The following is a 23,884-nucleotide window of genomic DNA, read 5'->3' as shown; positions in this document are numbered from 1 at the left end:
CATCCTCTTGGCTTTCTGATCATTTCAAGCCTTTTAAGGTCTAATACATTGTAGATCCTCTGTGTCCAGGGAGAGATATTTCCTTTTTGGTTTATAATCAGACAAACTGGATCAAATAACAAAACACTGACCTTTCTATGTACATTTTATTACAGAAAGTTAAATATATCTCCCAGGCTTTCCTCCTCGATCACGTGGTCATAAACCACAGAAAACATTTAAAACAAAATTCTGCAGTGTGGAAAAATCTGAAACAATCTTCTAGGATTCAAAGTAAGGGAAATTAGTCTTGGGTGATATAGAAATTATTTTGTGAATCATACATGGATCCAAAAAGAGGAATATTTAACTTGTGTGTTGTATTGTGTCAAAGAAAGAGAAAAGAAGCCAGGCAGGCCCAAGACATTTTCCTGTTACAGATGAGGGATAAGAGGGCTCTTTCCCTGTCTTTGTCTTCTCTGTGTTAAAAAAAATGACTCAAGTGGAAGCTTTCTTAAGTATTAGTAGTAGACCTTCAGTAGTTTACGACAATCACAAATGTATATGTGTGTTTGAACCCAACGCAGAATATATGATGCATGTGTAATACGATACCCCTCAATATATTCCCTCTCTCAGCATCTGTACCTGAAATGCCCAAATTCCTAAATATTAGCATTATACCTGCCCCATACATCAACTTATTATTATCTGTTGCAGACATGATAATCAAATTGGAAACAAGCCCAGGATGTATTGGAGGAACTCAGGAGATTTCAATAATTTCCTTCTTAATTTTGAGGTTTATTTTAACTATCTGCTTAAAAAAGTTTGCAGCTCCTCTCCCCGCTCAAAAGTAGTGTGATGTCTGCTGTCTAAGTATCCCCAACTACTTGGACTCATCTGGACTATAAAGAAGTTGGATGGACCTATTGTCACAACTCCAGAATTCCCTTCATTTTTTAGTGATAGTGCTTCACTGGGAAATGATCTGCCATCTGTGCTCTGCCCTCTCTTGTCTAAACTAAAACTTAATCCCTAAACACTTGAGTTTGGAAGGATCAGGAAAGAATTTTTGTCTTGCTTCACAATCTCTGTTTGCCAAGAAAGCTACCCAATATAAGACAGGTGACCCAGCCATCCCAGTTCATTTGGCAGCTATATTGCTATTCCCATGTCTACCAATATCCCCAATTCCACCTGTGTTATAAAAAGTCTCTTATTAATACATTGTCATGACAATCTTGGGCAAAAAAAATCCACTACTGATGCAACATGGCAAGTCTTTCAATGTTGCCCAGACTATTAAAAAAAAGTTTTAAGATCTTTAAGTACATCAGAAAGCTTTCGGATCTTACCTTTCGGTCCTGCCTTCTGATGTAATGAAGTTATCAACAACAGTGCTTCTCAGTGAGATAGCAATAGCAATAGCACTTACATTTATATACTGCTTCATAGTGCTCAACAGCCCTCTCTAAGTGGTGTATAGAGTCAGCATATTGCCCCCAACAATCTGGGTCCCAATTTTACCAAACTTGGAAGGATGGAAGGCTGAGTCAACCTTGAGCCAGTCAGAAATGAACTGCTCACAGTAAACAGTGAGTTAGCCTTCAATACTGCATTCTACCCAGTGAGCCTCCATGACTCTTTGCCAGTAGTTACTTGCTTTTTTTAAAAAAAAAACATCTGCAGTTAGCTTGGCATAGTCATGTGCAGATAAGAAAAAAGTTATGCAATGGCATGTTTCAAACAAAAACCCAATAATTCTTTTTGAAACTCTCAGTAGATTAGGACACCACAGGGAATGTGACCTTGCTGATTATAATAGCAGGATCATTTATTGTTCCACCATCTGGTAATTAATTTTCAGGTATGCAACTGAGTCTTGCCAGGCACCCCAATGAGAAGGAATGCAGCTAACTTATACAATGGGTAAGAAAGAATTAGTAATCACCAGACAACCCATGACCTGTTGGATCATTCTTTCCATAAGCAAAAGATGGAAACTAATCAAGGAGAGAAGCAAACTAGAACTAAGGAGAAACTTCCTGACAGTTAGAACAATTAACCAGTGGAACAACCTGCCTCCAGAGGTGGTGAATGCTCCAACACTGGAGGTTTTTAAGAGGAGACTGGACAGCCATTTGTCTGAAATGGTATAGGGTTTCCTGTCTGTGCAGGGGGTTGGACTAGATGATCTCCAAGGTCCCTTCCAACATTGTTGTTGTTGTTGTTGTTGTTGTTGTTGTTGTTATTATTATTATTATTATTATTATTATTATTATTATTATTATTATTATTATTATTATTATTATTATTATTACCCTTTGGGCCTTGCTGCCAGCCAACTGGTCACAGGGACATGACACAGACAGGAAAGTTGATGCGGATATGCCCCTCCCATCTTTTTTGCACCACACAACCTATCTGGCATATTTCCCTTCCCCTCAGGACCCTCAACAAAGCCACAGTGAAGCCTCCTGCTTCTCCTCTTCCTCAGTTGATCTGCAGAACTGCCTGCCACTTTGCTGGGGGAGGGGGGGAAGGGGAACAAAGGGAATTGCATTACCAGCAACCATTCAAATTGTTCCCTTTCCTTCCTTTGCTGTCCACTGTCATTGAGAGATTTCAAAATTCAACTTATGGGTTTCTGGGAAATGCAGTCAGAAATCATGACTGAAACTAACTGCAGCAATGCTTCAATGGCCATAATTGCAAATAAAAGTGGTATGAAGATCTTTGAAATTTCAATTATATGGAAGTAACGGGTCTCAGATTTTGGGTGTATTCTTTAAGTTGGGCCATTCCTGGTACCTTGATTCAAAAATTGTTTCCCTATGATGCACCGGTTTGTTCACTTGAAAGCTACAAATAGAAAGACAACTTTAGTAATATATAATTTCTGTTCTGATCCTAACACTGATAGTTGGTCTAATCACACCCAATCACTTCCTAAAAGTAAAATTGATAGCCATTGACTCCACCAATAGACTTCTGAACCATGATCTCCCTGCCTTTAAGCAACTTTAGGAACTCACAAAGAATTACAGAAAACATGTAGCAAATTGATCAAATCCAAATTCCTTCCCCAGGCATTTTCCACATGTACTTTAAAATATTTGGGGGTAGACTTCCTAATGACTCAGAACTGGTAAGACAAAGCAATACATCAGATAAGATGTTTTTTTGTATACAGTATATGTATGTATGCATTGAGGTCTTTCACAGGCCTATCTGAGATCACAATATATGTGATAGAACCTCATTCTGGCTAAAGAGACAAAGCAGCCCCAGCAAGTTCACCATGTAGAATGTGGTTTCTCTAACTGGGAAAGTATCCCTGCACGACCAATCTGACCTTGCCATAGCTATGTGCTCCACACACAAGGTTTCATTTGCCATAATCAGACTAAGCTCAGTTATGAACACACCCCATGAGCCAATAATGGTATGAAGGCTTAGAGAAATAGATAAAGAGATAAATCTTCAACTCCCTTTGTTTACTGATTTCAACTGCTTACTGCTTGTACACCCTTAAAGTTGTAGCTTACAGACAATTGTATGTACTATATTTGCTTTTCCACCTGCAAAGTCCAATATTCTATTGCAAATAGATCATCTGTTTATCAGAATAGAGGAGTGATATTGGCTGGACATATGAAAACAACTGCAAAGGATATCAGTGCTCCATCCAGGATTTCTGATAGCCACCTTACCTTGTATGTCAAACATTGCCCAAATATGTTTATCCGGCAATAATATTAATACCTTTTATGTGTCAGATTACAGCAAAAGTTATCTATACTAAAACATCTGCACAGAGTTGCAACTAAATCACAGAACAAAAATGCAGGATCGGTTTCTCCAAAATAATTACCCAGAGAGCAACAGATGGTGTCAGCAGAAACAGGATTCTAGACTCAACACCAGTACCAGTAGGATTTAGCCTAGTAGGGCTGATGTTGCTCTCCACATTATCCTTTCTGCAGGTTAGGAATCTGGAACTATGAATATAATTTCTGATGCTCATGTTATTCTTTTTACTTTAAATATATAGCTTTTCTTTTCCTGACAAATAATGTAAACATATAAAATAAATATATTTTAGGAAGACAGAAATAAAATTCATTGATGCTATGATTTAAATGGAAAACTATATGTACATGTATCTATAAACACACAAAAACACACATACACACAAACTATCTTCTCAGAGTTTTGACTGTAACTGAAACAGATGTAGCTGCAAAGCATGGAGCATACAAAGCAAGATGAAAAGAATTTTAATTCTGTTTCACAAATGAAATAATACACATGGGCACCTAAAGAAGGAACCCTTGAGATAGCTCCACCTAGGATGAATTAATTATTCAGCGTTCTTTTTGGTGGCTTTTAAATTTAGCTATTGTCCTGGATTTTACTCTGTTATTCTAATTTGTACAAAGTTAGTCCTTGTTAATTGGGTACATTTTTCCCTTTATTTGAATTTTACAGGTAACTTGCCTCAGAGAAAGCACCTTAGATAAGATATTAATCTATAAATCAATATGTAAAATATTGAAAGCTATTTCTGGGTATAAGCAAGGTTACTAGTGACCTGACCCTCCTGCTCATTTGCCCATTCAAATATATGAAATCAAAACTTGGAGGTAAATATACTTTGCTTACTCTGGCAGAACTGCGTGAGCAGTTTTGCTTGAGCTAGTGGTTCAGGTAGAGGGTGAGGATTCCATGGGCCTCTGTGGTACCACAGTACCATGTTTCAGAAGTCCCACAACTCATGCATGGGCCTCCCAGGACTCTCCCATCCACCCAGGAGACACTGTGGGCGATCCTTACCTGAGACTGTGTCTACTTAACAACCCCCATGATCACTTAGCAAGCACAGCCAAGAGTGCCAGGATAGCAGCCACTGAGTGAAACAGTCCCATGACATCTTGCTTAATGACAGCTTCACTCAGCGACTGAGATTTCTGTCCTAATTGTGGACTACCTGTATAGGAAACAGCCAACTGCAACAATATGTTGCTGAAGAAAATGAGTTATTTTGATTTCAGGCAGCCTTGCAGCCAAGTTTCCTGCAGTGAAGTTTCATTGCCTAGAGGTTCATTTTTTACCCCTCTACTCTACTGATCAGCATGTTGTTTTGTATCAGGAACAGAATACTGCTTCCTCTATTACTAACGACAGTGGGAAGGCAAATTCTGGAGAAAGACCATAGGAAGGCATCATTTCTACTTCCAATTTGCTTCCATTGATAATAATAGCATCATTGTAATACAGAATCACTGAGAAGGCAGCACAAATAACACATTCCCTCTCCATAATGATTCGGTAGCAGGTCAATATAGTGTAGGCATATGTAGGCCCCACTTGATATCCATCATAGCTAAAGTCTTAATCTATGCTTTACAAAATTCTTATCTGCAAGTTTGATTAAACCCAGAAATATTTATCTAGCACCTTTACTCTGGTATTTCTCTCCCTTGCATTTATGAATTTCTTTATTTGGTATACAGATGTAAAAGAATATCAGAGTTTCTATTAAAGAACTTGCTCTCACAAGGACTTTATCCTTCTCGTTCCCAAAACCCATCTGAAAAGAAATTGTGTACAAACAGTGACAGTTGCACATTTTAAAAAGGGCTTACATCAGGAAAATTTGTATGAAGCATTTAGCATTAGAGAAATTAATTCAAAGAATGAAAGAAAGGTGATTTGCATTTAAAAACATGTTTCTCTGACTATTTATAGCAATAGCTATAAACTGAGAAGGATGTTAGAAATATAAATTCCTCCAGACTGGAATGTCACCCTATTAAGGAGGTTACTTAAGCAGAAAAAAATCATATTGAGTCACATATCCCAATTTAAGTCATGAAAGCTTAATAACTTGAGGACACAACATAGGCAGAAGGTTCACATCTCAGGATGTCTAGTTCAAAAATGTTAGGCATTAAGGCTGGGAAGAATTTTCTTCCGAGTCATTATAAAACTGAGGTCGACTAGGCTAACTGATTTACTATTAGCCAGATCCATCAGTTTATACTTTTTCAAATGAAACAGTTGTCCTTTCCACAAAATCTTTCCCTGTTGTAAAAAAAAATCTTTCCCTGTTGCAATAAATGCATTTTGTCACACTATCTTAATCATACTATGTTATGTTGCATGTCAAAAAGGCTATAGCAAATCAATACTGAAGCAACAGCCCATGAAAGAGGTCAACAATGCTGGATATTTGTCCCATGGTCAAAAAAGGCCATTGCCTTAGCTCCCATTAATAAGACTAACAGGCACATGAGAATTCACCATCAATGCTAATGACAGAAGATGGAGTTTCCCTACAAGCTCTGTGTCATGTCTTCAGTTGATAATTTTATTGGAGAGAATGAATCTATTCTGTGCAATAAAACTTGTTGAACCCTATGAACTGTTGCCTCCTGAGGCCTTTGGATATCAGCCAGTAAAATAGTGCTATTGAAGGCCAATTTGAAACGGGAAATTTCTGATTTTCAGACTGATAGCATTATAAGAGCCGTTGTGGTGCAGTGGTTAGAATGCAGTACTGCAGGCTACTTCTGCTTACTGCTGGCTGCCAGCAGTTCGGCAGTTAGATTCTCACTGGCTCAAGATCAGGGGTGTCAAACTCAATTTCATTGAGGGCCACATCAGCATTGCGGTTGCGCTCAGGGGGCTGCGTGGGTATGGCTAGGGTGGGCGTGGCCTACTGGGTGGGTGTGGCTAGAGTGCGTATGTCCTACTGGGTGGGCGTGGCCAGCTCTACATCGTTCGCATCAAGGGTGCCTATGGGGGCCTGGGCAGGAGTGGGACAGATCTGAGGGTCTCTGACAGGAGGAGGGTCTCTGGGCCAGGGCCAAGGCAGTGGGGGCCGTTCCCTCACTGTTTCCAGGATGGCTTCGCAGGCCATGTGAAACCACTTTGCGGGCCGGATCTGGCCCCCAGGCCTTGTGTTTGACATGTCTGTTCAAGATTGACTCAGCCTCCCATCCTTCCGGGGTCGGTAAAATGAAGGCCCAGATTGTTGGGGGCAATATGCTGAGTCTGTAAACCACTTAAGAGAGGACTGTAAAGCACTGTGAAGTGGTATATAAGCCTAACTGCTATTGTTATTGCTATTGCACTGTATTACTTACCCCACATCTACTGTGGAGTCCTTACAGGGAACATCAAAAGCTCATAGTTTTCTGTCTCTAGAAGTTAGCAGAAATTTAAATTTTGAAAATGTAGGAAATAACATAGCTGCAGAATTCTAGGCAAGCACAAATGACAGCAAAGGGACTCAGCCAATTATATTTTTGCTGCCCTCTAATGGTAGACCAGGGTTTTGCAGCCCAGATACCATAGGAAGAGAGAAATTTCATCATCTTGGGAAGAAATTCCAGGTTAAAAAAATAAAGCAAGGAAGAATGGAAAAAAGAATTCTAAGTGGACACTTTCTTTGCAACTTTTAAAACAGTTTAAAAGACTGATATGTTTTTCTAACCTTTTAATAGTTTTATTGCCTCCTCTCTAATATTAATTTTTATCTGATACTTTTTTATTTATGAATTTGTCTTTTCAATTGCTTTGTTTTTAATATTTGTATACAAATACCTTTGTCATAACCCCCCCCCCCCAAAGTGGATAGAAGTAAACATAGAAGTTGTGGTAAGAATAGTAAAAGTGGTGTTGGGAAAAATGGTACTGGTACTATTTTTACACTGGTAAGGGTATGATAAGTTCTGGCAGAAAGGAAAAGAAAGAGAGGCTCACTTTTAAAGGTAAGAACAAGGAGACTGTGCTAGATACAGAAAAAGATAGTAAATCAACTTACAAAGAAATATCATGGTCTATTCTAAATAAAGGATGGGAAGCATGCTACCCTCTAAAAGCTATTGAAGTGCAGCTCTTACTATTGCTTATTAATGGCCATGCTGGCTAGTATTGCTGGGATTTATAGCACAGCAACATCTGAGACTTCACACAGTTTCCAGAGTAGGATTATACAATCAAGTAAATATTTAAAAATTTCTGGCAGAGTTTTATACAGAAGAACAAGGAAAAGTCAATGATTAGAAGGCTGCAGCAATAAAGAGGCATATGTAAGGTTTTTGTTTTGTTTTAGTTGAGGCCAAGAATGGCTGTTGTGACTCAGGGCCAGCCTGTGGGTCCGACAGCCGGCTCCGATGTATCGGATGACTCAGATGAGGGGGAGGAGGGAGACGAACCGGCTGATGATGGTTTGGAGGCTTGGCAGAGCTCCCAGCCAGGGCCCTCTTCTCAGCTGCGTGAGCTCGATAGTGCGGAGGATGATGACCCACAGCTGGTCCTGTTCAAGGACGCCCGACGCAGGAGGCAGTCGAGCAGGACCAAGCAGAGAAAGGCTGTGGGACTCCTCGGGAGGAGGCACAGGGAGACCACGCCCTGAACTCTAAATAAAAGGAGTGTTTGGGGAGGGGCTGGTTGCTGAAAGCAACCCTTCCGCTTGAGGATTCAAGTTCCTGTGTTTTTGTTTCTTGTTCTGTTAATTGACTAATAAATCTTGGCAGACGCTTTTCAGCCTTGGACGCTCTCCAGTCTCTTCTGTTTGAATAGGGGTTTGCCTTACTACAAGGCCGGAAGAGGGCTGGTTCAGAACAGTGGCTTTTCATGGTGTTGAGTAGAGAGGAATAGCACAATTTGGCAATGGATTGAATATAAATGAAAATAAGTGGGAGACCTCAAATTGGCTTTGTGCCGGATTGACAGGATGGGTGGTGATGCTGTCAAGAAGCTGGAGAGCAATAAAAGAAAAGAAGGATTGGATGGGAAGATACAACAGTTCCATCACATCCTTTTCTAAACCTTTGAAAGAATAAATGGGGACTTGGAACTAACCTTTAGGCAGAATTTTACTAGGAGATTTCAAAGTTACAGTGCTTCAGGGAAGCATCCGATCTGGATTCTGGACAGATTGATACTGGAGGGAGTTTTTCCATAGTCCTCCAAAAGTTAAAATCAACAAGCTCCGTCTGCTTGCATTATTTATTTCAAACAATGTCATAATAAAAAGCTATTCCTTCTCTGCCCCCACTTGTTAATATTAAGCAAACATTCCTCAGACCAATGCAGATATAATTTATTTGCCTACAAATTCAAATAATTTAATGACACTCTTCAGACTGCTGAATTGCACCTATGTAAAAACAAAGGCCTTAAAATATGCTCAAATAATGCTATTTATTATTAAGATAAAGAGCTGGTAATGATGCCTACGGATTGCTTTGCAGCACTGTAAATTTCTAGTAGAGGCCAGTGCCAAAAAATTGCTACAGTCAAGAAATTTTCCAGTTCATGAATGTTAGGTCATATACTTATATACACTGTATGCTTACATATACCATATAAGTATATTATTCAAGAACTGGGATTGCTATCACTAGTTGAAAAGAATAAAATTAGGGGAAAAAAACCTGGGGATGTTAGTTTAAAATGACTGAGTGCGTTTATTATCTCTTATGAATAAAGTTAAAATGTAAGAAGTTTCTAGATATAATCTTGAACAATGGGGAGGAGAGAAAATGCACAAGCATAGGAAAATGGCAGATCAGTTTTAATAATGTAGCGCTACCCCCTCAGAGGCTGCCAAAGCAGCCTCCCAGACCTGCTCCCCTCCGTCGCGCTCTGCAGCTGCGCTCTCAAGGTGATAGTAAAGTGTCTCTTCTAGCAGAAGCTCACACGAAGTGAGAAGGTGGTAGACTCTTGTCAAAAGGGGGGCTTTCAGGAACAAAAATGACCAGCCCCTAGCCCCGACAGTCAATAGGTGGTGGTGTTTAACAGCCCCAGGCAGTCATAGCAGCAATAGTCAGTGATTTCCCAGCGACCATTTGGAAACAAGTGGAGTGGGGGGAAACCTCAGCTCCAGGCAGCAATAGGAACACGAACAAAGGTTGTCAGCATTCTGCAGTAACAGTTCATCCCTCAAGGGCAACTCCCCACAATGTCTAAAACTTGCACAAGTAGCAATAATCAAAGTTTGGATGGCCGCTAGTCTCCAAAGCAGCAACAACCAGCCTCTCTTTCTCTTCTGTCATCGCTCGCAGTCTCAGGACTCATTGTTGTCAAACCCCTCTCCCCTGTCCTTTAATATTAAATCTGAATTTAGCAACCTCAGCAACTTTCTCTCTCCTCACTCTCTTTCTTGCCTCCGCTTGGGATATCCCCCGTGTGAAAGAAAGCAGTAAAATTCCACCTTCTCACTGTCTCTCAATCTCTCCTTCCCTCTCCCTCACAGAAAGGGATCAGCTTAAAACCTCCAATCCCTCTTTGACTTCACCTGGTCTCTCTCTGACAACAGCTATAACAACCATCCCCACCCCCTTTCTTTCCTGCTTTTTCTTTCCTTTTGCCCGATCCATGCCCGCTATGCCCAAAACCAGCAGCAGCTGTCCAAGCTTCCCTTCTCCCCAGCCAGGCTCCTGTAAAGCCTTTCAGCCAGCCCCGCTACAATAAAAATCATGATGGATCAATCACATTAATGGTCCATTTAATCCAACCCCCAATTTCTACAGTGCTGAACTGAAGCCATGAAAAGAGGAAAGTAACAGGACAGCAATAGCCTGAGTCCTAATCTTTTACATCTTATATTTTTTAGTAATATGTAATGAAGGCAGACAAGTTTCTTCTGTCTCACCTTTTCTCTAGATTTAAATTCAGGATCTTCTTTTAGGTAATTATGGTATTTCTCTGAACATAGAGATTGTGCGTAGTCATTATTACAAGTAGCTACTGACTGGACCTAGAAATGACATGACTGTTATTTACACTGAAACATAAGAGTCTATTGCTTCTTTTAATTATTGTGGTTATGTCATAACAGCCAGACAATTTGAATTGGAGATACTCATTTATGTTTAAAATTTGAAGAATGCTTCTCTTCAAGACTAGGTTTCCCCATGTTACTAGTTCTAGCTCAACTTGTGTTTGGATGGTAATTGCCAGAATCCCCAGCTACAGATGCCAAAGCCTGGGGAAAAAAATTATTTAGTATTCAATTTATATGAGTGCCCATCTCAAGCATGACTCCAGGAGGCTAAGATAGAATGAATGAATGAATGAATGAATGAATGAATGAATGAATGAATGAATGGTGTATGTAAGCTAAAAACATTATAAAACCAATAAATAACAAACATAGGAACTGAGATAAAAGCAACAACACATTCAACTGTCACCAAGATAAGCACAAGGACATGCCCTGGGCTCCAGAGTTAGCATCAAAGAAAGGTTTTTAGAGTGCTGCAGAAAGCTAATAGGATGAAGGGCTTAGTCTGATTTCTGAAGAAATGATATTCCAGAGGGCAGGCACTGCAACAGATATCACTCTCTATTGAACAGGACATGGAGCATGCCTCTCCTGCTGGATCTCAAGGAATGGGTACATAAAACCTGGTCCCATGACATGAAGTTGAAACCAAAGACATGTGGAAATCACCAGATTGAGGAAAACTGATTTAGAGCCATGTAACCCTGATTCCCCAAAAGTTATGAATATATGGGTAAAGGAAAAACAGCCTTGTTTGCACAGAACTTTCAATTCTTGAGGTTGAAATCAGGATAAAATTGAATTGCTAACTGTCCTGGTTTCATATCAAATAAAGGAGAGAATACTGTGAACTTCTCAATAAATGAATTGGATGCATATGACAGATAGAAAACCTTGGTTAAATTTCACTATGATAAAAGGATACAAATGATTTTACATTAGACATAAATCTCACCATAGATTCAGAAACACCTAGTGAAAATTTCACAGTGCAGACCAATCCAACCGGTATGAAAAAACTCTCTTTATTTCAGTCGGGGTTTTGTGCTGTCCCATGCCAGTCTGTTTTATGATTCCTCGCAGCTTTAATCCATACTAAGTCAAAGCCAAAAGCCAAACAGCACCTCTTGCACATCCAGGTGGGCAGGGGAAACAGCTCAGTCACAGCTGCAAAATAACACCTACAGAAGCTTAGGAAGGGCTTGCAAGCAATGAATTTGCCATCCTGTTGTGTTCATCTGGCAACACAGAATGACAGAATGAATCCAAGCAATTCTGGTTACCAGGATTAAAAGACAGACCTCTGTACAATGAGGTGAAAAGCTGTAGTTGCCCATTGTAAATATATTCCAGGACAGTGGCCAGCATGTCCATCTCAATGCTACCTGCCCAATTCTCCCCATCACCAATCTCCTTTAGAGCCTGACTGAACTGGCTTGTTTGCTTGGCAACCTGAGCAGCTTAGTTTTACATCTTCGTTTTATGGCCCAGCTTTCTTTGGTTCACATAGGCTTGGGCCACCCAAAAATTCAAATCATCCAAGGTTTTTGTTAAACAATGGCATCTCAGTGCAGTTGGTCTGATTCTCACTCTACTTGGTTTGATATTTCCTCCAGAAGCAGAAGACCACAACTTGCCTTAAAAGTACCAGAGCACTCCGTTAATCCAGAGACTCTGGTTCTCTCATTTTGCTACATTTTTGCTGGTCTGTAAGACCCAGTCTGTCTTGATGCACCCTTAACATTAACCCAAAATGACTTCTAGTTATTTTATGAAAAGATAGGGAAAATTTCATAATTACCCTTTCTTTGGGCTGATACAAACTCTTTGGTTTCTCCCTGAGAACTGAGAAAGTAAATGAAGCCTAAAGTAATGTTAGCTTAGTCACCTCAATAAAGTACAGGCTGAAAACAAATCATAACTAGTAAAAAAAATCATTTCATGAGATGATTTCACAGGGTTGAAAAGGGTTCAGATATCATCAAGCAAACTTCAGGATCTGATGAAGCAATCTGACTGATGCTTTGTTGAATTAACAGTCACCCTTTCAAAGCTTTGCACAATTCAAATATCACTCATAGTGCTTGACTCTTTTAGTTGGGTCAGTGGTGGGATTCAAATATGTGAACAACTGGTTCTCTGTGTGGATGCAGCTTCCGGAAGTCCATACTGGGCTTGGGCAATAACCGTTTCTGCTGAACTGGTGTGAACTGGCTGAATACCACCACTGGTTGGGGTGTATATGTGTGTGTGTGTGTGTGTGTGTGTGTGCTTTTGAATCAGTATTGACTCCTGGTGACTTCCTGGCAAGTCCTTACAGTTTTCTTGGCAAGATTTTGAAACTGGATTGCCATTGCCTTGTTTCTTATTTTTCAGCGAGTGTAACTAGCCCAAGATCAGCCATCTGGCTTTGTATCTAAGGCAGGACTAAAACTTACAAAGTCCTGATTTCCAGCCTGTGGCCTTAACACTATACCAAACTGCCTCACTTCTTAACTATATAGCAAACAAATAAGTATAAAAATACCACTCACTGCCCATTAGAATTTCATCGAAATTTTCTTCTTGTTTAGAATGCAAATCAGAACTATATTCTCTTTCAAGAACTGAAATAAGTATTGGTAAACAAAATTGCAATATAAATGTAGGCTATCTCTTCAGGTGCTGCAAAGGGTGAAAAGCTACAAACACTTAGGCTGCAAGCATTGTGTAAGTTATAAGATTGTGTATTATTTTTGGTGCAAGAGACTATCTTGACTAATATTCTAAAATTCCTCTAAGGCAGATAAATGATTCTTTTTTAATCAAACTTGCTTCCAAGGAAAGTTAAATTGTCAGCTTCTTTGGTTTGCTTTAAAACAGGTTTGTATTATCTGGCTTTTAATTTAATCATTGTAATCTTATGTTGAATGTCAAATGATTTATAATGTGCTTTTTCCCAGATTAAAAGTAGATATAATCAAATAAAACAAATAAATTTCAACATCATGAGTATGTGGATAATTTATTTGTATTTTTTTCCAAGGTAGCAACATTTCAAAGTTTGGCTCTTTCCTCTCTTAGTGAATCTGCAATCCTTTTGATGATCAATTTTGAAGCATTTTTTTAAAATCTATTTTGATTTTGGGAAATTTGGCTGTGTTTATCTGCTGAGTGCCCACTTAAAATATTATATAGACTAACTGAAGACTTCCCTATGGTTTTCTTGGAAACAGTACAATACTATCTTTGCCTAGGATTTTTTTTAAAAAAACTTTCCAATCTAGTTAACAGTCCTGATTTCTCTGGGGATCTTCTACTCAAGCATTAAGTCCATCTCCAAGCATTAAAGTCCATCTCAGTTTATGGTTGCAGGTGGTGCTTTTTCTTTTTCTTTAAAATCAGCAAAGTTTGGATAGGTGATACATGTTTTATACAACCCACTTAAATAAGTTGGAAGAAGGTAATTGTTGTTGTTTTTTTAAAAAGTTGTGTTTCTAGCTTAGTATTTTCTAAAAGATATACATACCTATGCAGCTCCAAAAACTGTCATTTTCAAGTAGCAATCCAATAATAACTCTGTTAGTTACAACAACAAACAAGTTAGTTACAACAATATCTCCCTGTTACTATTTGCAGCTGATGTGAGCCAGTTTTACCAATTTCTCCTTCAGATATGTTAAGCAGTGATTTCTAGATTCTCATAAATTGAAAACTCTGAAAAATATGATCACAAAAGCCCAGTCCAGCACAATACCACTGAAAAAGAAAAACAAGAAATTCAAAAAGAAACCAGCATGATATCTCTGATAAACTGAAAGACAGGGACAAGTACAAAAATGGAAAGAGGGACACATAATTTAGGTAGAGTATCAGCAGATAGCCCGAATCTGCAAAGACAAAGTCAGGAAAGCAAAGGCTCAGAATGAACAAAGACTTGTAACAAAAGTCAAAGATAATAAAAAAGTTTCTTTCAACAAAGTTTCTTTCAACAATAAAAAATAAGAAAAAAGTCAAGGAAACAGTAGATCCACTTAAGAGAAAAGATGGCAAGGAAGTAACAGGCAGTAGAGAGAAAATAGAGCTGTTAACTCATTCTTTGCATCAGTCTTCATGCAAAAAGAAACTATAGCCCAATCTACCAAAAACCTAACTGTAAAAGACAGACTAGAAATAAAAATTAAAATAAGCAAGAAAATGGTTACAGAACACCTATCTGATCCTGATGAATATAAATCACTGGAACCTGATGGATTTCATCCCAGAGTTCTGAAGGAGCTGGCAGATGTTATCTCAGAGCCATTGTACCATATCTTTCAAAAATCCTGGAACACCAGGGAATTACCTTAGGATTGGAAAAGAGTTCATGTGGTTTCTATCTTCAAAAAAAGAAAAAAAAACCAGACTCGGGAAACTACAGACCAATCAATAGCTGGGAAGATACAGGAAAAGATGATAAAAAAACAGATCTCTGACCAACTAGAAACAAATAAAGTTATAACTAAAAGTCAGCATGGGTTTGTCAAAAACAGATCATGACAAACCAATCTTATTTCATTCTTTGGCAGCCAAAAGATGTTTTTTTTCACAAGGCAAGTGGACTTTCTTGTTTTTCTTTGAAGATGTTTCATTTCTCATCCAAGAAGCTTCTTCAGCTCTGACTGGATGGTGAGGAATGGATTTATACTGCTGCAGATAGCTGTTCATTTGCATTCTTTTAGCAAGTCATTAAAGCTACCTGTAGGCTTATCTGTGTCTTTAGGGTCACCTGAGTAGTACAAATGGGTGTGGAGCCTTCCTGGAACTGTTGAAAGGACCGTGTTGTAGACTGGAGATAGATGATGTCCTCCCCCGCTGTTGAGAGAGGGCTATTCAATTTTGACATAGATGGCCTCTTTGACCCCTCTTTCAAACCAGCAGTCCTCTCTGTCCAAAATGTGGACTTTGCTGTCTTTGAAAGAGTGGCCTTTATCTTTTAAATGCAGATGGACTGCTGACTCTTGTCTTGATGGGTTTGTTCTCCTATGTTGTGCCATGCATTTATGAAGTTGTTGTTTCATTTCCCCAATGTAGAGATCTGCACATGGCTTACTGCGTTGTACTACATATACCACATTGCTCAGTTTGTGTCTGGGTTTTTTACCTTTGGGGTGGACAAGCTTCTGCCTTAGTGTATTCTTAGGTTTGAAATGTGCACGTATGTTGTGTTGGCTAAAGATCCTCCTGAGCTTTTCTGATATTCCTGCAGGACTGATAATCTCCATAGACATTCTTTGACAAAGTGTCTAAATTAGTAGACCAGCAAAATACTGTGAACAGAGTATACTCAGACTTCAGCAAGGCACTCAACAAAGTAGATCACAACCTATTTCTTGATAAGCTAGAAAAATGTGGGATAGACAGCATCATCACCAGATAGATTTGTAACTAGCTGACAAACTATACTCAAAGAATTATCCTTAATGGTACTACATCTTCATGGAGGAGAGTAAGCCGTGGGGTACCACAAGGTTCCATCTTATGCCCAGTACTCTTCAATATCTCCATAAATGACTTAGATGAGGGAATAGAAGGGGAACTTATCAGATTTGCAGATGACACTAAGCTGGCAGGAATAACCAACACCCCAGAAGGTAAGTTCAGGATCCAAAAAGATCTTGACAGACTTGAACAATGGGCCTATCCAAAAACATAAAATTTAATGTGGATAAAAACAAGGTTTTACACTTAGGCAGGAAAAATCAAAGGTACAAAACCTGGTACAAAAAACAGTAACTATGAGAGGGACCTTGGAATCCTAGTAGATGATGACTTAAAAATGAGTCAGCAGTATGTGGCAGCAGCCAGAAAAGCTAATACAATTCTTGATTATATAAACAGAGGCATAGAATCAAAATCACATGAAATGGTATAGGTTGTCCTGCTCAAGCAGGGGGCTGGACTAGAAGGCCTCCAAGGTCCCTTCCAGCTCTATTCTATTCTATTCTATTCTATTCTATTCTATTCTATTCTATTCTATTCTATTCTATTCTATTCTATTCTATTCTATTCTATTCTATTCTATTCTATTCTATTCTATTCTATTCTAGTCATACCACTTTATAAAGCCTTAGTAAGGCCAAACCTGGAATACTGCATTCAGTTTTGGTCACCACATTACAAAAATGATGTTAAGACTTTGGAAAAAATGCAAAGAAGAGCAACTCAGATGATTAAAGGCCTGGAAAGAAAAACATATGAAGAATGGTTGCAAGATTTGTGTTTGGCTAGTCTAGAGAAAAGAAGGATGAAGGGGGACATGATAGCAGTATTCCAGTATTTGAGAGGCTGCCACAAAGAGGAGAGGATGAACTTATTTTCCAAAGCACCAGAGAGCAGGACAAGAAACAATGTATGGAAACTAATCAAGGAGAGAATCAACCTGGCATTAAGGAGAAATTTCTTAACAATGAGGACAATTAACCAGTGGAACAGCTTGCCGTCAGAAGTTGTGGGTGCTTCATCACTGGAGGTTTTTAAGAAGAGACTGGACAATCATTTGTCTGAAATGGTATAAGGTCTCCTGCTTGAGCAGCAGGTTGGACTAGAAGACCTCCAAATTTCCTTCCAGCTCTATTCTGATTGATTGATTGATTGATTGATTGATTTCTAGATGACAACTCCCTAGAAAAATCTGAAGCAGTTCTATCTCATAAAAGGAACAGCAAAGAAGTAGGATCTTTCTGGAGCTGGTATTTCAAAATGTAGAGCCGGTTTGGCCTCTAAGTTAGACTTAGGAGAAGTTAGATAAAGTGAATTATGTAGTGAATTATATTGCATTGAAAAGCTCTATCTCTCTTATTTCTGCAAGCATTGCAATCCATTTGAAGAAGAGCCAAATATATCACTGTATTAGCAAATTCTTCATTTCAGAGTGAAACATTTCAATGTGAAGATCTACTTTCCCATTTCTATAGCTCCTTTGGAAACATCAAGAAATCAGACAAGGAGAAATTGAAAGATTATGACTGTATAACTACCTTAACCTCAGCTAAACAGTTGGAAACAGATGCTTGGAAACTATGAAACTCTGTACCTTGTTGCTTATTGGAAATGATATCCAAATGGGATTTTCATAGCAAGATACACTTGTCAATAATAACTAAAACTCAGTTTTATATTTTACTGCCAAATTGTCCTGTGTAAACTCACCCTAAAAGTCACAAGTCTTTTCTATGATGACTGTGTGTTTTTTATCATTTGGCTGGAATATGCTCAGTGACTATGTAAAACTGACAGTTAAGGAAACTAAAATGGAAAAATGAGTAGGAAGAAGAATGGAGTATGGCTCACTGGCTAGAACACTGAAAATTCTGCAGCTTTATTGAAGATCCTGCTTCTTTCAAAGAAATGACAAACTGAAGATTAAATTGATGAACAAATTGTACCTGACAGCATTTTAATAGTTTCAGATACCACAGCAGATGTGAGGAAGTTACAGTTCTCTAGCTGTTGCAGACTTTAGTGATTGCACTTCAACAACATCCATCATCATTGACCATGTTGGGGCTGCGAGCCGCTTAGTTTGGCAATATCTGCAGGACCAGCTCCTCTATCTCTGTTTTAAAGCATTAAAGGCTCAACATCCAGGGATCAAGATTTGGTCCCCGCCTAGAGAACATAATTAAGTGCATAGCATGATAGCAAATAGGAGTTACTGTAAATCCAAACACATCATTTGCCCCATGACCATTTAGGGATCACAATGAGCCAGTTGGAATTGCAATAGATAACAAAGGTTGCATTGCCTCCCACATAACCTCCTAAAAGGGAGAGAAATTCATTTAAGTGGCTATACACAACCTATAATTTCACCACATCTCCACTGCCTGAAAGCCCAGACACCTTTATCTGTCTTCCCCACTTGGGTGGCAGGCAGTAATTTTTATTCCATCTTTCAGTAAACATGTCACCTGCATCCATCACCTCAACCACATGGCTATCAAAAAGATAGATTCCCTATACACTTTGATTATCCCTCCCATTAGCTCTAGCTGGCAAGATCCAAAAATATATATAACCACATAATGACAGCATGTCTGGGACAGTGGTTAAGAAACACACACCCGATCTTCCTAGTTATTAACAAATAGGAAAGGGACAATAAAGTGGAAACATTTCTGTAGCTGGCATATATAGTTATAACATTTCAACAATCCAGATTTTCTTTTCAGATCTGTATGAGTTCAGCGAATAGCCTTAGTATCAGCATCCTCTACTGAAATCAGACCACTTCACCTCCCTCCCAGAAAGTAGCAGGGTCAATGACCATAATTTAACATATTTCAGAACACCCTAGACTGATCCAAAGGTGCTTTTTTTCAAAAGGCAACTGGACTTTCTTGTTTTGCTAGAATATATTTCACTTCTCATCCAAGAAGCTTCTTCAGTTCTGACTGAATGGTGGAGACTTAGTCAGAACTGAAGAAGGTTCATGGGTGAGAAGCGAAATGTATTCAAGCAAAACAAGAAAGTCCAGTTGCCTTTTGAAAGAAAGCACCTTTGGATCAGTCTGTCACCTTTGAGACAACCATGACCTGGATGACTGAGAATCGCAATAGACCCTAGACCAGGGGTCTGCAACCTTGACAACTTTAAGACTTGTGAACTTCAGCTCCAAGAATTCAGCCAGCATAGCTGGCTTAGGAATTCTGGGAGCTGAAGTCCACAAGTCTTAAAGTTGTCAAAGTTGCAGACCCATGCCCTAGACTGAGGGTTGAGGGAAATTTAAAACAGCAGTCTATTTCTGCTCGTTACTTCTGTCAGATGCACATGCAGCCAATACTCTTGAATTGGGAGAGATCTAGCAGCAGGTTCTTTGGCAAGTCACTCAAATCTGGAACTCCCTGGCTTTAAATTTTTAATACATCTGTGTACTTAGTGTACTATATACAAAAAACAGTAAATTAATACTCAAAACTCCCTAATTCTCCATAAATGTAGAAGCATGAATATTTCAGTCAGTGATTCTGGGTCATGGGAAGGATGAAACCCAGTCAGCAATAGAACAAGTCAGGGTTAGCTTTAATCCAAAGATCTCCATAATACATGTACTGTAAGAGTGCAGAATCCTCCATCCCACAGCAAAAAAATATAGCTAAATATTCCTGAAAAGTCCACAACAGAAGAGTTATCCCATTTTTCCATTATATACATGACTGGTTGTTGATTCTTACTGTATGTATCAAACTGAATCTTAAGAAGTACCAAAAGGTTTGGAAATTGTGTCTGGATGGGCAGAGGTATAATCAAATAAGGAACATAAACTGCGAAAAGATCAGGAGCTGCCACAGAATTCTGTGTTTTGGGGAAAGTACTGGAAAACACACAGGGGAGAAATATAAGGATTGGAGTGGGCTTTATGAGGGCATCAGAGGACTAGATAAAATATTCTTCCCTTAATATCATATGTTGGCTTTGTTTATGATTGGCTTACAATGAAGGTGAAGTTGGGCACGAAAAGTCTCCTATCCTGTGTCCCACCCTGAACTTTCTTTATATCCTTACAAGATGTGCAGATTTGACATTCAAGCAGCTGCTCTGATATCTAGCTCTATTCCTGGGTGGATCAAGACAGGAGGTAATAGAAGCAATGGTCAAGATTAGTTTTACCTGTCCCTCTCAGTCTTTCTGTTTTGTCCTCTGATCTACTGTGGCACTCATCAATTCCACAGAGGCTCAATGTCTGGCAAGGAGGGTGAATAAATGCGACAACACAGAGATAAAGGAGCAGCCCCCATCACTTTCTGTAATCCTGGCTTGAAGATTTATTATCATTTACATGGCAGCTGATTTCTCTGGGGTTTGTTTTTTTTTCCCCTCCTTCCTTTTAACAACAATTCTGCATTGTACTTCCCATGCGGCTAGATGTTTTTATGGAATGAAATATTTTAATTGTTGCTTGAGGCAAAAAGTGTCCAGCACCAAGGTTTCAGTCACTTCACATCAGAGACAGACTTTCCGTCAGCTTTGGCAGCAGAGGGAGGATGAACAAATATATTCATTCACCCATGAGACATGTATCTCATGTCGCCTGTCAGGATTAACTCTACTCATGCACTTAAAGGGGCTATTTTCTCATCCCCTTTTTATTTTCAGGAACTCTCTTCCATTCTAGTTCTTAAGCCAGGTTCAAACAATGGTGGCACAGTTTATAATGCATCCTTTCTCCCTCTTGAACCAGGCTGCTAGGAGAGAACTGCTGAGAAAACAGTGGCGAGAACAATGGAGTTGGGACTGCAATGTCATAACGGCAATTATGAGTAAATGAAGAAAGACCTTGTGTACTGTGAAGAGGAAAGATAATGGCAAACAATTAAAAGGAAACTAATGTGCAGGTAGGGGTATGTGTAGAATAAAAGCAGACAAAAAAAAGGATAGCAAAAGTTGCCCAAGGAAGCTAAAACTGGACCATGTGGCTCAGTTGACTTAATGTGTGTTTCCTCTTATTTAATAACTATAAAGAGTTCATGAAGCAGCCAAGTTGCCCACTCTAAGTCCCCCCAGTTCTGTCAAGTCTTCAGCAGGCATATTTACTTGTGAGCAATGCCTTCTGCTCTTAAGCTCAGGGAATCATATCCTAAAATGTTGTTCTTAATCTACTGGCCCACTCCCAAATGAGTCTATTGGTGCTCATGGGCTTTATTGATTGATTTAATTTATACAAATATATGCTTTGCTTGCCAGGTGCTCAGAAAATGTATAATTAAAAATGATAATTAAGAAGTTCTCATAAAAGCAATGAACACAGGGACCGAAACAAAACAAAACAGCTATAAAAATCTGAGGGCAGCATTAACATTAACGCCGAGGAACATTAAAATATCATACAGGGTTAATGATGTTTACTAGTGTGTAACAAAATAATTAAGGGGCCAATCTTACATCCTTCACGAGCTTCCATCTCCCATTTAGTGTCTTCCAAATGTGTAGGGTCTCAGTTTTCAAACAATTGTTTTTGGGGGGATTTTTAAAGTTCTGGTTCCAACAGAACTGAGAATATCAGGTAAGGGAAGACTGGTAGAAATGGAAGTGGAAACCTGCCCAAAGGCCCATTCTCTGACAAGTCTCTTATTCTGCCTCTATCCTTGATTCCACCAATATAAATTACTTTTTCCTGCCCTGTAAGATCCTGTACTAGCTACTCCAAACATGGCTTTTTCCCTCCTATTCAAAAAACAATCTTAGTGATTCATAGCAAGGATACATTTAGTGTTAGCAACTACTAGTGTTTGTTAGACACATTATTGTTATGATCCTTACTGTCATGCTGACTCAGAATGATAGTCTAACATTTTTATTGTGCTATATGGAAATTATGAAAGAGTAACACATTTGAAGGCCAACAAACTGACTAAGATACTCCTCTTTATTCCTTGCACGTGAGCCCAATATTGCATGAAACTAAGAATGGCAGAAATTAATGTATCTGTTGGGATCAGATCAGAAAGGATTTTCCTGACTCATAGCAAAATCATTTCTCTATTATGCTTCACAAACAAGTATACTATCATCACAGCCTACCTGCTTCACGCTATTACCAGATCTTCTGAGCTTAGCCACCAGAACACTCCCATTCACTCTACTATTACAAAATCCACACAATTAACTTGGCATTATGAAATATCTGACAGTATGTTCTGACAGCCACTTCAGAGAACTCAACTCATATACCCAATGCATGCAAAGCAACTAGTATCTCTAAATGAAACAGCTAACCCCCAAAGTGAGGACTGCCCATTACATCTAACAAAGATCAAATTAATGACCACATCTCCATTAAATAATGATGTTCTTTTAGGTTACAACACAAATGGAGCTGACAATCATCCACTCAGATTGTTCAGTCCTCCCTATTCTCTGCCACACACAAATCAAATATCCATGCCCCCAAATATACCCCCAAAGTTAGGATTTCTTACTTGTACACTTTTTGATAGCACTTCCTTTCTTGAGAGCATGGCGACTTAGCTTGCAGTGAAAGTTATCCTCCCAAAATTCAGCAAACCAAATGTTCCGGCGATTATTGTCCAGTGTCCTACTAGAGAAATAGCGATCAAAACCTAATGAGGGAAATAGATAATAAAATCATGAAACCAAAATAAACAGGGCCAGCTATATGAGGGTGGACAGTAGATATTAAAGGATAAAAGGGAATTTTAGCTATTGAAATAACGTTTTTTAAAATAATCATTCCAATGAAGTCAATTTTGAAATACTTTGAGGTTTATTGTTAGCATTTATTGGATATCAAAGAGCCTAAACCATTTCAAATGCATCTTCAAAACAATTACCAATAGACCAATAACTAAATGTGTTAACTTGCATCATAGGCTCAAACATGATAGTGGGGGAAGCCAGCTATTTTTGTTGCTGTTATTGCTGTTGTTGTTTTCTTTCAAAGGAGAACAAAGTTATAAATCAAAACCCCGACTCACTCAATTATAGCATTTAGTGCTACTTTGCTAATTGAAAATAGTTTGGACAGTGGCATCTGTAGTAAGCATGGTGATGTAAAATTGAGACATGGATCTGAAGGCATCACAATGCAAATTCTGCCCTTATGTACCTGCATCAGATGTTGTAATATACCTAAGTGCAATATTTGTGTGATCAAGTTATCAAGGATTTTTAGGGACACTACTGCTGATGGCTCTCAATACTTTAGATTTCAACTCTCACAACTACTTACCATTGACTAATGTAGCTGGAACTCAAGGCAATTGAAATCAAAAATATTTGGAGGCACCAAGCCATATACCTCTGTTTCAGCTGTATCGCATGTATATATTTTCAGAAAATATTTTAAAAATCTGAAAAATCAACACTGAAACAAATGGAATAAATAAAAACATTCACAAGTAGCACACACTGAAAATAGATACATTTCGGCATTTTCATTTTAATATGCATTCTCACATACTGTAGATATGGACCTCTATTTGAAGATCTGTGTCATGTCAAAAATCCATCACAGCCCAGCCCATCATATTATTCCATGCCTATAGCTTCCCATTTCTGATCTAACCAATTCTTACCTTAACAAATTTAAATATATAGCAACCATGTACACTGTATCTTAAC

General features: G+C 38.7%; 1 protein-coding gene across 1 annotated transcript in view; it reads right to left on the bottom strand.

Moving 5' to 3' along the window:
* Positions 1 to 23,884, bottom strand: part of GRM4 (glutamate metabotropic receptor 4) — a gene marked incomplete at both ends in the record, with an annotated part of 317,732 nt that overhangs the window by 61,503 nt on the left and 232,345 nt on the right. The window contains one exon of the mRNA XM_083358303.1: positions 22,723 to 22,863. Within this exon, the coding sequence (XP_083214429.1) occupies positions 22,723 to 22,863 (141 nt within the window). The remainder of the gene's footprint in view (positions 1 to 22,722; positions 22,864 to 23,884) is intronic.

The sequence above is a fragment of the Vipera ursinii genome (genome assembly GCF_947247035.1).
Source record: "Vipera ursinii genome assembly, chromosome: 3".
Classification (NCBI taxonomy): domain Eukaryota; kingdom Metazoa; phylum Chordata; class Lepidosauria; order Squamata; family Viperidae; genus Vipera; species Vipera ursinii.
Note: the sequence above shows the minus strand (reverse complement) of the source record. Positions and strands in the feature narration are given on the sequence as shown.